Raw genomic sequence first — 21,694 nt, 5'->3', positions numbered from 1 at the left:
TTACTCACTTATGTTACCTGCCTTGTGCCTAAGGCCATACGAGTCAGCAACCCCTAATAAAAAAGCTTTACAAAGATTTTTTTTCATATCCATTATTTTGCTTAATTCTTACCAAAATCCTATGAAGAAGGAAGCATTATTCTTCCCATGTGTAAATTAGAAAAGTGGCCCTCGGAAAAATTAAGTATACATTGGAAAAGCATGGTTTTAACTCAGGTCTTATAACTCCTTCTTCCATGCTCTTTTTGCCACAAGACAATGCTTGACAATAGCCCAAGAAAAAGTCTATGGTTTAAATTGCGGGCAAATTTCTTACATTAGAATGTAAAGAAAACATCCTTCAATATTTTGCTGAAAATGTCACAAGAGAAAGTACGGCCAGGTTGATGTATACAGAACGTGAGAAGTCATGAGTATCTCCAGAGAGAAGCCTCTCACACTTTTACAGCACCCCAAAGAACTAACCAGGGCTTCTAACAGCTGGAAACACACAACCTGAGGCTCCTGCTGCTCCAGGCCCCACCAGGCATTACTACCTCACTATACCTGTAACCCAATCCCCCACAAGAGAACTTCTGCTACAGATGTTCTGTAATAAAAACGTTGGTAGAAAACATGCAGTGGTTGGGCTCTTACGAATTCCTCCAGCAGTTCAACATGTGGTGTCTAAACAAGAAGAGCAAAAGAATGATTCCTGGTGGTTCCTAAAGGCAGTCAAAAATCGGGAATCTTTCTGGCATTTCCATTTGCCATATTAACTGATTAACTTTATGGTGGGCCATGGTCAAATCACTTTGTATCCGTAATAAAAGTCCCAGGCCTATATGCCTGAACTCAAGAAACCACAAGTCCCCAGACATAAGGATTTAGATCACAGCATTCAGTCCAATCTGGAAACATGTTCCAAGCAGCAAAGGCAATCCTGCAATATAAGCAGAAGGGGCAGAGCTGGGAGTAGGGGGAAGAGTTATAAATACTTTTACAGGGTACAAAATGCAAATGGAACCCATTTGGAGAAAAAGCTACTCCTAAGCTTAAAGCATGAACACTGGTCAGATGAGTACAAAGAATTTCCCCTAACCAAAGGCCTCATGGGAGGTCACACTAGTCATTTATCTCTCCAATATCCAAATTTGTTCAATTATCAATGAGCTCAGCTAAAAAACTACAATTGCTTAAAAATAATTAAAGAATAAATGCCCTCATCATTCCTTGCAGCTAGGTGGTCTTGTGACATATTTATAAGCAGATGCGAAGCTGAAGGTCAAAGAGTCATCTTCAACCATGGGGCAGGATGAAAGCCACAAATTGGGGATAATGGAGAAGAAAGAGATTAAGAGCACCTATTTCCAGACGTTTTGTTATGTGAGAAAAATAAACCAGTAGAGTTGCTATTCCATCAATGTGCAAACATCATAGAGTGTATCTATACAAACCTATATGGTACATAGCTTACTACACATACATTGTATAGCCTATACAGTATGGCCTATTGCTCTTTAGGCTATGAACCTGTACAACGTGTTACTGTACTGAATACTATAGGCAACTATAACACAATGGAAAGTATTTATGTATCTGAACGGATTTAAACATTGAAAAAGTTGCACTACAATGTTAAGATGGCTACAATGTCATTAGGCAATAGGAATTTTTCAGCTCCATTACAATCTATGGGACCACTGTCATACTTGCAGTCTGTTGTTGATAGAAATGTTGTTATGCGACACATTAATTACACTTGGTTAGGCCACACTGAAAAAAGCCCCACCCAGCTCTTAAGTACTTCCTCAAAGACCCTGTTCCAACAACAAATGCATAGCTTTTCCTAATATAACTCAAAGTCATATCTACAATTGTGTAATGCCAATACTCAGAGCAAGTAAAGAAGGGAGTTGCAAGGGTTTAAAAGGAATGTCTTAGGGGTATCTGCCCTCTTCTATTTAATTTGTATTGTCATTTGTTGATTGGCTAGCTGACTTGCTAGCCTTTCCTCTGAAAAACCAAGTTCAGCCTGTTGTGATTTCCATGGAGGCTCCATACTCGTGCCTCTGCATCTTCTTCCAGAGCGCCTCATGGAGAGGTGGCATTGTAAGGTGCAGTAGAAGGGGTGTGGAGTCCAATGAATCAGGGTGCCCTTCCCCACTCTGCCTCTTCCTAGCTGCATCAGTTTCTACATCTTTAAAATGACAGTAAACTCGTTGGGAGGCCAAGGTGGGTGGATCACCTAAGGTCAGAAATTGGAGGCAAGCCTGGCCAACGTGGTAAAACCCCTGTCTCTACTAAAAATACAAAAATCAGATGGGCGTGGTGGCGGGCGCCTGTAATCCCAGCTACTTGGGAGGCTGAGGCAGGAAAATCGCTTGAACCCGGGAGGCAGAGGTTGCAGTGAGCTGAGATCGCACCACTGCATTCCAGCCTGGGCAACAAGAACGAAACTCTGTATTAAAAAAAAAAAAAAAAAAAAAAAAAAACCCTACTAACTTCATACAATCATTTTTATAATTAAATAAGAACAGGCACATAAACAGATTAACCCAGTGTCTGGCCGATGGTACACATTCAGAAAGAGTAACCTAGTATTAATTACTACTAATATACTTGAGGCTTTTCCACTTCCTCCCTGAGATAGGATATATACTGTGCCCATATATGCCTGGCAGTCTAGTTTCATGTTATTTTTTGGATTTCAGTTGGTTAAATATATCACAAAACACAATTTAATAATTTCATCCATCAGATGAAAAAATATTTTGTTGAGCCATGTGTTTTTACTTGGAGTTTATAAAATATGGTTATCATATGGGGTCTACTCACCATTACTAAAATTTGTCACATAACAATGGCTTTTGCTCAGAACACTCATATTGAAATATCTACCCATTCTGCATCTTATATTCACTACAGGAAAATAGTCCACACATCAAATCAGCAAATAAAGCAATGAGAAAATGGCCAACTGAACAAGTCACCTGCAATATGAGCAGACTTCAAGGAAAATAGCAATGGTCAGGAGAAACACAAGAGTCTGTGAGTGTTCATTATTCTGCTGCTACCAAAGCAATGACCAACGATACTCCAAGCCACAAGGGCATGGGCTCATCTCATGCCCATAGGGTCCAGTAGTGGGCCCCTGCTGGATGGTTTATCTTTCATCTCTTTCTGAGACATGCTCCTCCTCCCTTCCCTCCTCTCCCCATCCACACACTGCAGCGGGGATTGCCATATCCCTGCAACATGCCCCTACTTCCGGCCATAATTCCAGCGTGAACGGCTGACCCTGGCCAGACCACTGGGTTCCTTCCCAAGGAATTCTGCAATTCTGGGAGCCTGAGATCAATCTCTCCCTGCCTATCTAGACTGTAATGTAAAATTCAGGAGCAGCTGGCAGCCATGTTCTGCCATGTGGACTAAGAAAGAAACAGAGGAAGCCAGTGTGAGCAAGAGAGAATGAGGCAGATACAGAGAAACTGATGAGCAGTAGGGACAAGATATTTCCTGGCTGTCCGTGTGCTTCAGTCTTCAGTTCTATTCCCAAGGACCAAATGCATCCCTTGGATTCTGCAAGATACTTGAGTCTCCTACCAGGAAATGCCAGAGCTGGTTTCTGTATCAAAGAAACCTAAGGGACTCCATCACTATATATCATTAGGAGACAAATGATTTTCAAAGTAACTCTCCCACAGTGTGACCTAATACATAACGCAAACCTGTATGGTTTCAGTTTTACCTACTGTGTTCTCAGCCTTGATCCAGAGGTCTTGAGAGATACAATGATAAGGACCACAGAGCAGAAGAGAAATAATTTCAATGTGTGGCAGTGCTTTAATAAATACATGAAGAGTGTGCTAAGAGAATGCAGCTATCTGGAGATGAGGGAGGGAGTAGGGAAGGAGGAAGGAAGAAGGTTTTTGTGTCACAGTGGCCACATGCAAGCACTGCAAGCCCCAGAGCAGTTTTGTTTTTTGTTTTTGGTTTTTGTTTTTTTTGTAGTTCAATGGCATCTTTAACTTTCACCCACATCACAAAAGTCGAATAGTACTTCATTATGCAACTTGGAACACCTTGTTTCAATTGTCACTTTATTGCAAGATGGCAGAATTGATTACAAATTTAAACTATAACTTATAATCTTTAGTAAGGTAGCAAGTTTTAACAAAAGTAAGCTCCTTATTCAAAAGTGATCCTGGAACAACTCAAAGTCCAGAGTAAGAAGGGTGAAAAACATCTGCCTGGCCAGTGGACTTAGTTCTCTCATCACACGAAACGCACACTTTTCATTTTTAGGAAACATATACAATAACTTCAGTAGACAGCGACACAAAAACATGTTGTTACATAGATCAGTTTCCATTTAGTCAGTCAACTGTTTCCAGCTGTCCCAATTGGGATAGATACGTTAATAGAGCTGGCTGTGCTTGAGCCTTCTTTGTGAGCAGCTTTACTGGGCAATGCACTTGACGAATGTCTCCTTCTCTTGCTGTGCAGAGATGCTCTGCACCTTGTGCTTCTCCCACAACATTCTGCACGAGATATGAAAGTCAGGCAATTCTTTATAGCCTTCTATACTTTATGCAGCTATTCTCAGTAAGTAGCCTTCAAGGTTAAAGCGATGTTATTCCTCTGGGTGTCAAAAAAGTAAATGGCAACTCTAAGGCCGGGAGTGGTGGCTCACGCCTATATTCCCAGCACTTTGGGAGGCAGAGGTGGACAGATCATGAGGTCAAGAGATCAAGACCATCCTGGCCAACGTGGTGAAACCCCGTCTCTACTAAAAATACAAAAATTAGTTGGGCATGGTGGCGCACGCCTGTAGTCCCAGCTACTCAGGAGGCTGAGGCAGAAAAATCGCTTGAACCTGGAAGGCGGAGGTTGCAGTGAGATAAGATCACACCACTGCACTCTAGCCTGGCAACAGAGCAAGGCTCTACCTCAAAAAAAAAAAAAAAAAAGTAAATGGCACTTCTGAACCAGTGCCTGCTGTGACTTCTCCAAATCAATCTCATGCTGAATTTGTCTGAGAAAAGCCTGCTTCACCTCTTCTAATTGGGCAATTTTTTGTTCACTGAGTTCATCAGCAAATTCTCTAATAGAAGATAATATTTTTAATTACATAGACAAGTATCCCTACTACTGATAGAGTAGAAAAGTTCTCCAGGATAACCACATATATTTCTTTGGATAGAGAATACAAAATAAACCCATTTCTGAGTACACACAGTCCTATTACAGTGGTTTTAGGATAAAGAAATGAGGAATTCCTCAGGGATCAGGCCAAGAACTTTTCCTCCATATTCAGGAAGAGATAGTAGAGGGGTAAGACTTGGCTGCCCTGTGTGAAAGATCCTTGTTGCATGCCTCTTGGACCTAGGAGGGCTGTTTTTTTCAGAGAGGGGGCCACTGTGGCATCAGCAGAAAAGTACCAAGGCAGCAGTCTTAGCATCCCTGTGACCCTGACCTCCCAAAGCAGTTTTATTTATTTGTATTTTTATCTTTTTTTGAGACAGAGTCTCGCTCTGTTGTCCAGACTAGAGTGCAGTGGCACAGTCTCGGCTCACTGCAACCTCCACCTCCCGAGTTTAAGCAATTCTCCTGTCCCAGCACCCCGAGTAGCTGGGATTACAGGTGCCTGCCACTACACGCAGCTAATTTTTTTTTTTTCTTTTTGAGACAGAGTCTCGCTTTGTTGCCCAGACTGGAGTGCAGTGGTGCATCACGGCTCACTGCAACCTCTGCCTCCCAGGTCCAAGCGATTCTCCTGCCTCAGCCTCCTGAGTAGCTGGGACTACAGGCGCCCCCCACCACGCCTGGCTAATTTTTTCTATTTTTTAGTAGAGACGGGGTTTCACCATGTGAGCCAGGATGGACACCCAGCTAATTTTTGTATTTTTAGTAGAGACAGGGTTTCACCATGTTGGCCCGGCTGGTCTCAAACTCCTGACCTCAGGTGATCTGCCCACCTCAGCCTCCCAAAGTGCTGGGATTACAGGCGTGAGCCACCGCACCTGCCCCCACCAAAGCAGTTTTATAAGTGAAAAGTTTAACACAGCTGAAGCAGAAATGCCCAGAGATCCATATCAGGGCATATACATTAGAGCTTGTGCAAATTCTATCAGTTTTCCTTTCGTAAAATCTTAAAACCCGTGAGTGGGAAGGAGACTTTTCTCATCACAGCCTTCTGAATTTTGCATATACATGTACCATCAACTAATAACCACCAAGGTTGATTATTTTGTAAATGTAAATGCTAGTATCTATTTCTACCTGCTGTTTTTCATTCAAATATTCAGAATTTCATCAAGGGAAACAAACTATCAAATAAGTAATATTTTTAAAACCTTACTTCTTTTGTATTATGATTATTTAATTTCAAATTGTTGCAATCTCCTAGCTAAACTCCATTTCAAGTAACTAAATGTTTCTGTCATTTAGATCCCATTCTCTCTGCAAATCCATCCAGGATTTGTTGCCATCATTAACCTCACTTTTCCACACACATAAGCATGAACTACTAGGCAACAAAAGCAACAGACGGATCAACTTTTTAAGCAAAAATTTTGAAAAAGCAGAAATAAGCAATGCTGGGTCCTGAAAATAGTGACTATAGCAGCATCCCTCAAAGGACAAACTTACTTGTGCAATGTGAAAATAGTTCACTGCTTCAAAAGCTTTCAAGTTCAAGTTCAGTCCTTCAAGCTTAAGAATGTAGTTTCCCAATAATTATATAATGATAAGGACATCATTGAAGTTCTTATGACCAAAATATAAGAACTTCAATTATAGCCAAAGACCCTTAGAAAAGTGCCTATGAGCACTGGAAATCTCATCACAGTAATCTCAAGAACTCAATCTTTTGTTCACTTATCAATAAAGCAACAACTTGGTATATAGTATACAGTTCTTCTGGGTTCAATCCTGACAATGATCTATACTTCCACTAATTCAATAATGAGAAATTAGTAAAGAGTAAGGTAGAACATTTTAAAAAAGAAAACAAAAAATTAAAGTGAGGTGAGAGGAGGACCACACCCTAGAGAAATATAATCTACCTGTAGACAAGCCCACACAAGCCCCCAGAGTCTCAAGAGAACTTTTCTGGACCAATTCTTCTCCATATACTACACTGAACTGTGAAATAAAATTGTTCAAACTTAAAATAACTCCAACTTAAAGCTGTTGGAATTTTAACTTATTCTGAGCCTTGAGAGGAATATGGCTACGCAGCCCAAGTCACGTGGTATACAGCTGCAACTTCTGCCATTTTTTTCTGTAAATAATTAAAATGCCAAGCAGCACCAGAGATAAGACCCCCTCAGATCCTTGTCCCTTCTCATGGAGTAAGGAATCTTCCCTGGAATGTAGCAATCTGTAACCAATCAAATTGCTGTGGTGTATGTTCTGGTGTTGTATGAATGATGTAATCCTGCTGGAACTTCTCTGTCTCTACCTATGTAAGTGAAACCTTAACTTCACGTTGGAACACTGACCCCATTCACTTGGAGTCAGTGTTTCCAGGTGATCATCCTCAAGCTTTGTACTCAAATAAACTGTACTTAAATCATATTTTCTGAATCTCATTATTTAAGGTTGACAGAACCTTTCAGACTGAGTGAACTTTACTTTCTCAAACTTTGCCCTATCCTATCCACATCAAGCTCAAAGATTTATATTTTGCACATCTGATGCGACGGAAATTTCCCAAATGGAAGCTCAATAAGAAAAATAAGTCAGAAAAGTCACACTGCAACCAAACTCCAAACCAACTGAATCCATTCAAACAGCAGGCCAATTCAGCTAACTGCGTATGCAGATTAACCTCCTTAATTTAATTTTCTAGATAAAACGTATTCATCCTTCAAAACTGTTTAACAATCTAAGCTTTGACATGTAAAGAGAATTAATTAAACCACTCAAATATAAATTCAAAAATATCCCCCAAATCAAAACATAATGAAATAAATTAGCCATTCCAACACTCCTTCTCCCCCAATGAACACTGAAACAGGTTACTGAGATTCTAACAAGGCATGTAAACTGATTCCAGGAATATTAATCCAGATGCACAAAATAAAAAGCAACAATGTAATTTAAGGTTTTCTAAAACTAGAATTTAAATGTATTTAAATACTAAGTGGCAGAGCAAAGAGTCAAACCCAGGCTTCTCTGACTCCAGTCCCTGGCCCTCCAAAAAATGCCTCCAGACAGGGAATCAGGGTAAACACCATCCTTAATTTACCAATACCCACCTTTATTTTTATATTTACTGGGTACATCAGCATCTGTTATAAAAGCTGTCTTGATCTTTTATGTATATGCTTCCTCCCTTGGCCTACACCTAAGTTTCTAGAAACATGAGCTTTCTGGCTATCTTTTGATTTCCTTTTTTCTTTTTCTTCTTCTAAATATCAAAAAAGCTCTAACTACTTAGTCCAAAAAAGGGGAAGCATTTCAGATTTTCAATGAAGGCTTTCTGGGTCTCATGTGCTGCTTTCCCACCGGCAGGCAGCCATGGCAGCATACCTTCACCTCTCACAGCCAGCTCAGAGGACCTTAGCCCCAGCAGGCACAGCAGGAGCAAGGGGTCCGCAGGAGGTAATTTCATGGCTTGGCACAGCTCCGTCTTCCCATGTGTCAAGAGAAGCTGGCAATCTGGATGTTTATGTGAAGTCCATATGTTTAAACCTTGCCGACAAATTCAAAACTTCTAAAAACACTGTGTGTGGACCACTCTAAATCTGTCCAAGGGTGGACTTCAGTCTGCTAGTTGCCAGTTTATAATGCCTAAGCTTCTGGTTAAGAACAATTCAGTTAAACTTTTATCCTTCCCTAAATATATTCCTTATGGAAGCCATGGAAGATACAACCCTTGCTGTCCAAGAGACCAGTGGGGACAAAGGACACACCATTTCAGGGCAAGATAGCAAATGAAGAGAGAGAGAGAAGCCTGCAAAGGAGAACACAGCACCCACCCACCACACACCTCTCCTTACCACTGGCTGTCACAGGGCAAATTTGGAAAGTGGTGGTACAAAGATGACAGAGTTAACCTCACCCTTCTACATTAGAGAAGAAAAAAGGGGCTCAGAACTCTATAAAAACAAAAAACAAGTTCAACAGCCCAAACTCTGTATATCCAAAGTGAGTTTCAAAAGAGTCTTAATGGAACCATGGCAACAGAAAAAGCTTACCTGCTTAGAGGTGGGCTGGTGTTATAAACAAAAAATAAAACAAACTTTGACTGAGCACCATCGACGCTCCAAGTGCTGCAGGTGCTGCAGGAAGATCATCTCATGTAAACCTCCCAACAACACTAGAAAGAGTCATTATTCCCAATTTGCAGACACAGAAACCGAGACTGTAAAATCCTAAGGCTTTGGAAAGAGCCAATATCTGATTCCTTTCCCATTAGCCAGATGACCTGGCTAGGGAGATTAGGGCTATCATTGCAGACACATAATGGCAAGAAGTCAAGAAAAACTCATTAGCTACAATAATTAAAAGTGTAGAACTGGCACTAAAAGAGGCAAAGAGATTCCCTAAGACACAACAGAGGCCACAACAGGCCCTGTTGATTATGAGAACTTAAAGTTTGTGACAAAATTAGTTTCACAAATAAATACAAAAGAAAATATAAGGACCACTCAATAAGTAATGTTGAAATAATTAACAGCAAGTTTTAGGAAAATCCATTTATACTTCCCAAATTATGCCACTTAATGAAATACACTTCAAACAAATCGAAAAGTTATTTTTTCATCAAATTATATAACTAAGATGAAAGAAAAATGAGTATCACTGGCTCTCCAGGAAAAGTGTTACTTTCAAAAATTAGGAGTTACGGAAGAAATTTCAATTATTACAAAAAAGGTGTGTGGTGGCACACACCTGTAGTCCCAGTTATTCAGCAAGCTGAGGCAGGAGGTTCACTTGAGCCCAGAAGTTCTGGGCTATAGTGCACTATGCTAATCAGGTGTCCACACTAAGTAAGACGCCAATATAGTGACCTCATGTGAGCTGGGGACCACCAGGTTGCCTAAGAAGGGGTAAACTGGCCCAAGTCAGAAACAGAGCATGTCAAAACTGCCTTGCTGATCAGTAGCGGGAATGTGCTTCTGAATGGCCACTGCACTGCAGCCAGAACAACATGGTGAGACCCTATCTCTTATTTTAAAATTGTTTAAATAAATAAATTTTGATAGCTAAACTTAAAAGTAAGTTTTCTATATAAAAAATGAAAAGGCAAACAACAAAATGTAAGGTATATCTGGATATATAACAGGCCTGGGGTTAATATTCTTACTATATCTATAGAATACATGTAAAAGAAATTGTTAAGAAGAACCAAAAGACTTCAATTGAGAAATGGACAAAGGACAGAAACAGACAACTCAAAAAGGAAAAACAACTAGAAATAAATGAACAGAAAAATATTCACTGACTGTCAGCCAAAAAAATACAAATAAACATCAATAAAGTGCCACCATTTATCAAGCAAATCATGAAAAAGAATTTTAAAATAATAATATCCATGGCTGGTCAGGTATGGCAAAACGAATATTCTCATATGCATACATAACTATAAGCATTTTAAAGTGGCATAAACTTTTTGGAAAATAATATGGCAATCTTCTTACAATCTTTCCTAAAGAAATAATCAAAAAACTCTGAGTGGGGGATAGAAGGGGACACCTGTACATGTAACAGTGTTCATCGTAACATTTATAAAACTGAAAAAAAAGTAAATAAATAGGGAAAAGCTAAATTATGATGTAGTGACTAGATTACCAGTACCTTGAGAGCAGGATATGTCTTGTTCACGATGGGAGATCAGGGGCCAAGTATATACAGTATAATCTTTAAATAAATATGAGTGAATACTGAAGGAAAGCAAAAACATAAGGCTACTTAAAATGATGGTTAAAATCTAGGTAGGTGCTGGCAAAAGTTTAAGTGAGCGCAAGAACATAAAAGTGTGTTACAATCATATTTTTGAAAACTGCAATAGAAAAACTGCTAGAAGGAAATATATGAAATACTAACAGTCATTGTGCTAAAGGGTTTATGAGCACTAATTCTTTATTGTGGTTATTATCTTTTATTTATTTATTTGTTGTACAGACAGGATCTTGCTATCTTGCTCAGGCTGGTCTTGAACTCCTGGCCTCAAGCCAGTGCTCCCACCTCAGCCTCCCAAAGTGCTGAGATTATAGATGTGAATCACCATGTCTGGCCTATTATCTTTATTTAAAATGTAAACACACTCCAGAGCGATTATGATAATTATTTAAAATTTAAGTTGATCCTTAGAAATCGGAGAAGAGATAATTTAATAACCAATGGAAAATACATAAAATCTCTAAATAGCTCTGTATTATAAGTAAATCTGCCCAGCTAAAAAGAAAAGCATAGTCACACAGAGAAGTCAGCAACTGACATTTATTATTCATTTTTACTTTATTTTATTTATTTTTGGTTTTTTGTTGTTGTTGTTTTGTTTTTTGTTTTTTTGAGATGGAGTCTCCCTCTGTTGCCCAGGCTGGAGTGCAGTGGTGGTACAATCTCGGCTCACTGCAACTTCCGCCTCCCGGGTTCAAGCGATTCTCCCGCCTTAGCCTCCCGAGTAGCTGGGATTACAGGTGCCCACCACCACACCCAGCTAATTTTTGTATTTTTAGTAGAGACAGGGTTTCGCCATGTTGGCCAGGCTGGTCTCGAACTCCTGACCTCAGGTGATCCACCCACCTCAACTTCCCAAAGTGCTGGGATTACAGGCGTGAGCGACCCCACCCGGCGACATTCATAATTTAGACGTGATGCATCATTTCTGAGTCCTAACTCAGTAATAAATAACAGGAAGCCAAAATGAAGACACTCAAACAATAGCAAATGCTCAATTTGGTACATTCCTACTTTTTTTCTGAACCCTCTCTGGCTCTGGGCTAAAAGGCTTTAGAACAGTTATCTCTTGAGTTGAAGGTTTCCAGTCAGTCTGGGTCAATTCTATAATGTCAGTGGGAATTTCAGAAAAGCAGGCCAGGCCAGAGGTGGGGTAGGCTGGTAGGGTTTAGGTCCCCAAGTCGAATTACGTTTCCATCTTCTAGAAAACCGAAACTACATAACGGGAGAAAAAGAAGGTACGAAACATTACCAGTTCTTCTAAAGCTCTGTAGTAATTCAAACTGTTGTTCACAACCCTTTAGTGAGTCACGAAATTGAAAGGGTCACAACTAGGATCTTATAAGGGCTGCAACAGAACAGAAAATGGTGTGCATGTCACATTAAGAGGATACCATTTCATAAAACCTTTGTTTCTATGTGTGTATATGTGTGAGAGAGTATGTCAGCGTAGCAATGCTAACTATATATATATATATATTTTTTTAATTTATTTATTATTATTAAACTTCAAGTTGTAGGGTACATGTGCACAACGTGCAGGTTTGCTACATATGTATACTTGTGCCATGTTGGTGTGCTGCACCCATCAACTCGTCATTTACATCAGGTATAACTCCCAATGCAATCCCTCCCCCCTCCCCCCTCCCCATGATAGGCCCCGGTGTGTGATGTTCCCCTTCCCGAGTCCAAGTGGTCTCATTGTTCAGTTCCCACCTACGAGTGAGAACATGCGGTGTTTGGTTTTCTGTTCTTGTGATAGTTTGCTAAGAATGATGGTTTCCAGCTGCATCCATGTCCCTACAAAGGACACAAACTCATCCTTTTTTATGGCTGCATAGTATTCCATGGTGTATATGTGCCACATTTTCTTAATCCAATCTGTCACTGATGGACATTTGGGTTGATTCCAAGTCTTTGCTATTGTGAATAGTGCTGCAATAAACATACGTGTGCATGTGTCCTTATAGCAGCATAATTTGTAATCCTTTGGGTATATACCCAGTAATGGGATGGCTGGGTCATATGGTACATCTAGTTCTAGATCCTTGAGGAATCGCCATACTGTTTTCCATAATGGTTGAACTAGTTTACAATCCCACCAACAGTGTAAAAGTGTTCCTATTTCTCCACATCCTCTCCAGCACCTGTTGTTTCCTGACTTTTGAATGATCGCCATTCTAACTGGTGTGAGATGGTATCTCATTGTGGTTTTGATTTGCATTTCTCTGATGGCCAGTGATGATGAGCATTTTTTCATGTGTCTGTTGGCTGTATGAATGTCTTCTTTTGAGAAATGTCTGTTCATATCCTTTGCCCACTTTTGGATGCTAACTATATTTTTTAACTATGATTTGTGGTCAAAAAAATTTCCAAAGCATTCATTTAGATAACCCAGGCCCTGACTTGGGTGCTAGAAAACCACCCAGAGATAAATTGTTTGAAACTAAAGGACTCGTCTAGAAGTAAGAATGTAGTGAGTCCAGTTCAACTGGGTGTTAGGCACTAACACAAAACAAATACTTCTTAATATTTCATCCAGGAATAAATAACCGCTGCCAACCAAAGGCTCCAGAAAGCATCATTTTACGGTTGCACCATGAGGTGCTGACAGTTTCACACAAGTATGCTGCTTTTTCCCTAATGCGTGCTTTCCTCCACTTGAGATTTTAGGATCATATGGTTGCGGAGACTACTTATCTAGTCACTACAGAAGCACATCACAGTACCAGAGTCATAGCTAGGAAATCTAACCCCCTCCTTTGCCAGATGGACAAACTGAGGCTTAGAGTGATGAAATGCCCCAGGAAATGCCAAGGTCAATGCCGAGTAGAGCTGAGATCAGACTCCCAGTCCCAGTTCTTTTCCAAGAATCCTTAAATTAAAGGCACAGGAGAGCATAAAGCAGCACTCCCTGCCAAGAGACAAGCAGATAACATTTTCTTTTCTTTTTTTGGTCTTACTGGTTAGTTTATTACACTTCTCAATTGATTTTTACTAAGGACTAAATAAAATATTTGGATGAAGAGGCCCCCTCTCCTTAAATTTTAAAAAAGTTTTTAAAGAGTTAATAAGACTGCTTGCTGAAGTTGCACAAGGGGAGGTTTTTTGTTTGTTTGTTTTTGTTTGTTTCTCTATCAGGGAATTTCTAGGTTAATTGTAACACTCTCCTTGGGAGACCTACTCATATAAAAATAAAGCAGTGTGATCTCTTTTTGAATTCTTTCTATTCTGACAATAGTTGAGAAGAAAAGCTTGGTAAGGTGGTCATTCTCTTCTTAGATAAGTATATACTGTACACAATTTAGTTTAGTGTTACAGATATCAACAAATCACCAACTGCAGTAGTCTTAAACCACAATCTACTTATTGATTTCTAAATGCCACGAAGTGTTGTAATTTCCCCCAAACTGTTATTTTTAATGACATGAAGATGATTCTCCATGCTTTCTCAAAGCCAAATGCAAAGTGAAAACAGACAGCCAGAGAAAGATGCTAAGCAAGTAAAAACTCACATTTCCTTTTCTAAAGTTTCGATTTCATTTGTTTGGAAAAGGCTGTCTCTCTAAAGTTTCTTCTAGCTACTTAAATCCTACGATTTTTTACCTATATTTCTTTTTCAAAGTAAGATTAGCAACACTTGAGGTGTAAGACAGATGGTCAGGATTTCATGATTTAAAAATCACTCATTTTAAGAGTGTCGGAATTGCCACCCTAACTTTCCCATAGTGTTGCAATATCTGGATGAATATATATTGATTAAGATCTGTGAGGTCCTGGACAGACTCTGGTTTGATAATACAAAAATAGGAAATTCAGAACTGTCAGGAGCTCTGGGATCACTTGAAGCTAATCCTACTCTAGTAAGCCTCCTGAAATAAGCTTTCCCATAGTGATCTTTCCTTAAAAAGTCAGTCTGTTTCTGACCTTTAGAGACACAGAGGCAGCCTGTTTCCAGAAAGATTTGCTAGCGTGAAGAGTGCTTCATGTTTTGAATTCGGAGTAAAGGTCTAATTTTCCACAATTATACAGGACAAGTTCCCTCTTTGGGACCTTGAAATCCACAATTATTACCACCAAGTGACGAGTCTCAAGTGCGCAGTGAAAAGTGTATTAATTTTATGCTATTAGAGACTTCACACACTCAAAAATTAGTTTAGATGGGTTGTAATTTTGCTGACTTCAGAGCCCTCACTCCCTCACTCTGAAGAGTCCTCAACTTTCAGAACTGTGCTTGGCACTGTAAAACTTTGATTTGCATTTCTTATGAAAATTGTGCAAATGTTATAAAATACGTGGTACATAAAACTCTATCAGGAGCTCAACTGAACTGCACCAAGGTCTAATTATCAGTCAAACTAATGGTTGAAGCAGAGAACTGAGATCGTGCAATTTCATAATAAAAAGAATTAATGGTAAATGAACCAATACTATGAGGATACATAAGACGAAATAAAATTTTAACTTTTTTTTTTTTCAGGAAATAGTCAAGTAGTCATGGCCACTTCGAATCATAGTAATTTAGAGTTGGAAAAAAAAGGCCCTTGAAGTAGAAAAAAATCCAACCCCCTTGTTCCAGCTCAACTTAAATACCTTTGCTGACAGAATCGCACAACATCCTCAGGTCCATTTCAATTCAAAAAGTGATCACCAGTCATTGCTTAATTCATTCAAGGAACATATAATGCCTATCTCCTTTGTGCTAGGCATTGGGGGTCAGATTTCTATATATTGGGATAAAAATCTCACCCCCCTCTTAACAATTGTTTGTGCTCTGCCCTCAGGACTTAGAGAGAACACAGCTAACTATGTTGTATAAATTGGCCCTGAATAAAGTCATAATATAAAAAGGCAGTTCCCCATATCGCCCTCGCCAGTACCTTTCTCCCCTATAGTTCTCTCTCCCACAGCCTCCTTCTCCACACCCTACCACCAACACAGGCCTTTTTATCCAGAAAAAGAACCCTGAAATCTTTCATCCAACGGGTTCAGTACTTTTTGCTATCAGAGTCACTCTTCCTGCAGGCACTAATTTCCAGATTCCTCAAAATGTGAGGACACTGAGTGCTGAGTTCTGAACTCAAGCCAATTGGCTCCGTTGTCTACCCTTAATCAGGACATTCTAGTGCTTCTTAATGAATGGGAGTTTTCTTGCCTCCTCTATCTAAAATGCCCTTTCCTCCACAGGAAAGGCTTTTTCACAAGAACTCCTACTCACCCTGCAAGACCCATCTGTAGAAGAGATTGTTGGTGTTCTCTAACCACAAGCAGGAGGTTCATTGGCAACCCCAGAGGACAATGTTTGTACCTGTTTGTTAACTCCTAGTTAGGGAATGATTTCCCATAATTGCCTAATAGAAATTACCTAGTTACTGAAAATCTCTGTATGAATGCTAAGATTACTGACTTGTGTTGATATGCTTATAAAGAACTTATGAAGATACAAAGGTCTGCATGGGACTGGGTCCCACCAGGAGAGAGGTCCCTCCTGGATTTCATCACTTGAAGAGGCTGCCACTAAACAAAGGAGCCCCTGCTAAGCTGTAGACTAAACATAAGTCTTGACCAAAACAGAGTGGAGATATCTGAAAGGAAGCTCCTAGGCAGGGAATGCTAAAATGGTATTCACTCAGAAAAGACAGTCCAAAAAGAAGCAGGGAAATCAAGTATCCAAAGTGTCAAAGTTTGGTATGCCCTTTGGGTATATAACCCAACTACAACTAAGGCAAAGATAGACTCAGACAAGGGTGGAGAGTTCCTGAAACAGGCTCTGTACTATGGTAGCACCAGAAATCTATATTTGTAAATCAGATTGTATTTATATCTCTTCTATTCCTTTATATTTCCTCCATTGATACTGAGTAAAGTTCAAGGCTGTTTGAACTCAGGTAAAAGGAACTTGAAGGCAAGAGTTTTTATCCACTCTTGGGCTTGAAGACATGAGTATTATCAGGCCACTCTTGAGGGCAGTTTGAGTGAAAGAATCCTCCAAAGGGAGGTAAAATTTAGGGGACAACATGGATTATGGAATCCAGCCATTCTTCTCCATCTGCAAATTCTCTTTCCAGTACTAAATCTTCGAAGTAGTAGTTTTGTTTTTATTAAGCAATGTTCTTCTAAAATTCCTCCACTAAATTGTGAGCATCTTGAAAGGATCTTATAATTTTCATCATTACCATGTACACATGTGACTGGAACACAGTAAGTACTCAAATGTTGGTTGACAGAATAAATGAAGCAATTCATGGACTTTCGGCGTTTCGAAGCACTCTAAAGTCCACCTCGTCCAGTACTTTTCCTACAAGTGTATATTTGTCCACGTAAGGCTTTCATAGGTCATCATATAATTAATTCAACAAATATCAACTAAAAGCCTACAATAGTTAAGATGCTGTGCTTTCTGGAACAGCAACAAAACACATCAGTCACTGATACAACAAATGTGTATTAAGGACCTATTGCATGCCAGGTACCATGTCAGGCCCTAATGATGATACAATGAATAAGACACACAAAGCTCCTTAGGGAACTCACAGACGAGAAAATAAAATGGACATGAAGCATATACTGTATAACACTGTTTAAAATGGAAAATGTTATGTGTTTTCAAAGGCACACATAAAGGTAATGAAAAAGTCAAAGGTCAAAAAGATAAACCGGGGTTTCATAAGAATTTATGGAACACTGCCATTCAGGTATGGGACATTACTTGCGGCTTTAACCTTAGAGTTCAGGAATGGAGATTACTAGTTTCTAGCCAAAGCAGTGAATGGTAATGGCTTTGTAGGTTGTGATGAAAATCAATATTCCATTTTCATATATTTAGCATTATATCAAGTGACATTAACATTGAATTTTGGAAAGCAAGAAGATAGATCAATTCTTCTAATGAAAACCATAACCAAAACTGAGCTCTAAATAACAAAGTTATGTTCATGTTTGAGTACATGACCCAAAGAAGCAGACTTGTCAACTTGAATAATAAAAAATGTATATTAATAATAATTCCAGACTTATGGGTAAACCTTATTTACCAGTAACTCCATGACAAAATAATTTCTGTTATTTACACTGTAAACTAGGAAAGTGTAAATTAGGCTAAGATATAGCTAAACATTGCATTTCTTTCATCCTATTATAAAATAAAATTTATTCTTCAGTTTCATTCATATACACTACTTCAGCGTCTCCAAACACTTGAAAATATACCCCAGTAAAGCTGTTTACTTCAAGGTAAATGTGGTGAAATGGGAATCAGAAGTTTCAATACTATAATAACAACTTAATATTAAAGGAGCTTAGGCTGGTCTGAAGGTAGTTTTATTATCTCAATTGTTCACAGTCAGTTACAGATTGAACTCCTTGTTCTATTCTTCTCTTCTCACTACCATACTTGACTAGTCTTAAAAAAATAAATAAATAAAATATTAAAGGAGCTTAGGTTTAACTACCTTTCTCCTTTTCTTGATTCCATAAACTTGCATATGAATTTTCCACAGCAGTTAGAAATTGATTAGTTCCATCTCCAGTAGTTACAGACTGGGAAAGTGACATCTACCAATATATTCCTTCAATATATTTTATGGAATATATCCCATAAAAACAATACTGTGACAAAGAATTTCTAGGTCCAGAAGCAGTCTTTTTAATAAAATTTTGCCTTTATGGAAAAAAATCAAACTTTCTTGTAAAGCTTCTCTGCGAATTTCAAAAGGGTCCTACATCCATGTACTCCATTTCAGCCATGAATTTCTTCTGTTCATTGCAGAATGCTTGCTGGTGTATGTTTACAATGTTTTCCATTGGATCTGCATTGGAAATTAATCAGGCGCCATTTGTGTCGAGCATGATGTAGACAAGAATATGTCATTAATATACTTATCCTAATTACACTGAATAATCTAAGACATGAAAAAACCTATCAAGCTCAATTTTTGAGGCCACACACTATGCAAAGTGCTGAAACGACTATAAAGACAGCAATGAGCACTTTGTTGCTTAGCCTCTCAATTTTGAGAGTCACCAAGAAAGGACACTTTACCTCTGCATGATTTAAACTTATATTAAGAAAACTTACCCACTGTAAAACCCCTGTGTTATGTACCTCTACAGTGTTCTTTTTTAAGAATGCTTATATGGATTTTAGCAAAGAAACAATTCCAGATAAATTATCATAACACTATCTTCAAGCAACATTCCTCTAGAAATTAGCTTCATCAGCTTTATTTCTGCAATTATTAAAGGACACTCAGTTAAAGCGAAAACGCAAAACAGGGAGAATATGTGAAGGCAGAACAGCTAGTTCCACTTCTGCAAATTAAGCACAATTAAGTAAAAATAAAGGAAACAGGCAAAGGGAAGGAACTCAAGAGCTATTTGCAGCAGTGATCCGTTACAAGTTCTACGTGCTTCTCCTTGAGTTCCAAGAGATAAGGAGGGGAAAAGAGAGAAGGCACCACACAGAAACCTAAACTTACTCTTGGCACAACTTAGAATATTCATTGAATTCAGCCTAAGATGTCTGGGCTATCTGGATTCGGTGGGAATGTCTGGGAGAAGGCAGTGGCATTTGCTTTCTCCGTTTGAAACCCTGGGAGCTGTAGCAGAGAGTACCCCAATCCCTTGGTTATCTTGCAGAGGCGGCTCAGGGCATCGTTTCCCAAGCACACACCTGCAGGGCCGGGCGGCTTCTCCCTTTTTCCCTCCTGTCCTCAGGGATGGACCAAAGTCCCGCCGGCGCACTGTTACCCCGAGGGCCACCTGGCTCCCGCAGAGGTGAAGCCGGCGCGCACTCCGCCGTCCCAGCTCCCGGAGCCACGCAGCGGAGGCGGCGCGCAGCTGGACACCGGCACCGCCAAGAGGCGCATTACAGTAAAACTTGGGGGAGCAAGTCTACACTCGCGCCGACGCGGAGGCACAGCCCCTGACGCGGTCTCGGGGACCGTCGGCCCGTCCCGCCCCTCCTCGCGGCAGAAGGGCAGCAGTCCATACCTGTCCTCCGAGACGCTGATGACGCCCTCCTCTTTGGGCACGATCACGGCCATATTCACCACCTCCTGGGACCCCTCCATCCGCTGCAGCAGGATCGGCTTGCGGGTCAGAGGCTTGGGCTGGATCTCCGCCGCCATCGGAGGAGGGGGCGCGCCTGGGGCGCCGCCGCCAATCGCGCCGCGGGGCCGGGCTGAGGAGACTGCTGGGACACGGACACAGGTTGAGACAGAGACTCTGGCTGGCCGGAGCGGAACGCCGGAAACCGGCGAGCATAGCCTGGCCTCCTCTCTCGGGAACGACTCCGCGCTCCCTGCTTCAGGCACCAAAACCGCCACGACCGGGATGCAAGCCGGCGCCACTACCAGAGAAGGGGGCGGAGAGCCTGAGGGGCGGAGCCTTGTGGGCGGGGCCTGCCGCAGGGGGGTGGCCGCTGGTGGGCGCGAGGGCGGGTCCACTTCCGGGAGGGTGGTGAAGGAGGAGGGGAAACCTGGAGCAGGAGGCGGGGATCTGGTGACCCAATGCGCGTGCGTCAGTCCCCCTCGCCCATTTTTCCCCCCCTCCCCTCCGCGGCTCCCCGGGCGCTGCAGCACCACTTGGACGCATGCGCTTTCCGTTCCCCGCGGTCTTCTCTCTGCCTCCCACACCCAAAGTTTAGTCCCCTCCCTCTTTAACCTCCCGTGAACGCGCGTATACACACCCCTGGGGACGCGGTTGCCGGAGGCCACGCCCCTTCAAAATTCCCTGAAAAGAGGGCGGAGGCGGGGCGGGGAAAGGAGGGCCTCAGCAAGACCGGAAAGAGAAGAGGCCTGCAGGAAGGAGAGCAGCCCAATTAGTTGGGACGTGACTGGGCATGCGCGCGGGGTACCTGGCCTAGCGGTCTTAACAATGAAGCGCGGCGGGAGGCCGCTTACAGCTCCCAACATGCACCAGGCCCAAGCTGCCGGATGGCACCCAGTGGCCTCCTGGGAGTCGTAGTTTCTTGGAGCCTCCGCCCCCTTGTCCTGGAATGACCTATCGCCCACTTCTCTAGGCTGTGGGCCTGGGGAGCTCTGCGGCCTCCAGGGCCATTGGCCAAGTCAGGACCCGGACTTGCCTCTATGGGAACTGAGGAGCAGCCCCCGGCTGAGCAGGACGTCACCACTCCTAGGATCAGGCTGATGCTCGGAATAGTGGCACGGAAGGTACATGGAAAGGAGAGAATCTTTCATACAGATATCTTCAAGGGAGCTCAGAGATCATCTGTGGTGTCTATTGCCTCGTTTTCTTAGATGGCTAAATTACTCAGCCAAGGTTACTTTAGTGCAAAGTTAGGGCTAAACAACCCCTCCTTCCTTCCAGACTTGAACCCAGTCCCCTAGTGCTGGCTTCTTTCCATTTCCCCAGCAATCCAGCCTTTTTAGCTTGCTCCAAACACAATGGACAGAGTTAACTGTAGTTACTGAATGAATGTTAGGTACCTACCACAAGGCCTGGCATGTGGGGTTGATCGTGAAGACTAAGCTCCGATTTTTTTTTTTTTTTTTTTTTTGAGACGGAGTCTCCCTGTGTCACCCAGGCTGGAGTGCAGTGGTGCCATCTCGGCTCACTGCAAGCTCCGCCTCCCAGGTTTACGCCATTCTCCTGCCTCAGCCTCCCGAGTAGCTGGGACTACAGACGCCCGCCACCACGCCCGGCTAGTTTTTTGTATTTTTAGTAGAGACGGGGTTTCACTGTGTTAGCCAGGATGGTCTCGATCTCCTGACCTCGTGATCCACCCGCCTCGGCCTCCCAAAGTGCTGGGATTACAGGCTTGAGCCACCGCGCCCGG

General features: G+C 41.4%; 1 protein-coding gene across 5 annotated transcripts in view; it reads right to left on the bottom strand.

The window, feature by feature from the left end:
• The window catches only part of WDFY2 (WD repeat and FYVE domain containing 2), a 191,217-nt gene extending 170,174 nt beyond the window's left edge, over positions 1-21,043 (bottom strand). Inside the window, exons 1-2 of one of the 5 annotated variants that reach the window (XM_073014359.1) lie at positions 20,585-21,043; positions 19,888-20,086 (exon numbers count right to left, since the gene is read on the bottom strand). In XM_073014359.1, coding sequence (XP_072870460.1) covers positions 19,888-20,024 — 137 coding nt within the window. In that variant the 5' untranslated portion in view covers positions 20,025-20,086; positions 20,585-21,043. Of the gene's footprint in view, positions 1-19,567; positions 19,864-19,887; positions 20,444-20,584 lie in introns of those variants that run through there. The other 4 variants (XM_073014358.1, XM_007960447.3, XM_073014360.1 and 1 more) reach the window with 4 other exon arrangements.
• Positions 21,044-21,694: the final 651 nt, after the last annotated feature.

This window comes from Chlorocebus sabaeus, chromosome 3, assembly GCF_047675955.1.
Source record: "Chlorocebus sabaeus isolate Y175 chromosome 3, mChlSab1.0.hap1, whole genome shotgun sequence".
Lineage (NCBI taxonomy): Eukaryota > Metazoa > Chordata > Mammalia > Primates > Cercopithecidae > Chlorocebus > Chlorocebus sabaeus.
Note: the sequence above shows the minus strand (reverse complement) of the source record. Positions and strands in the feature narration are given on the sequence as shown.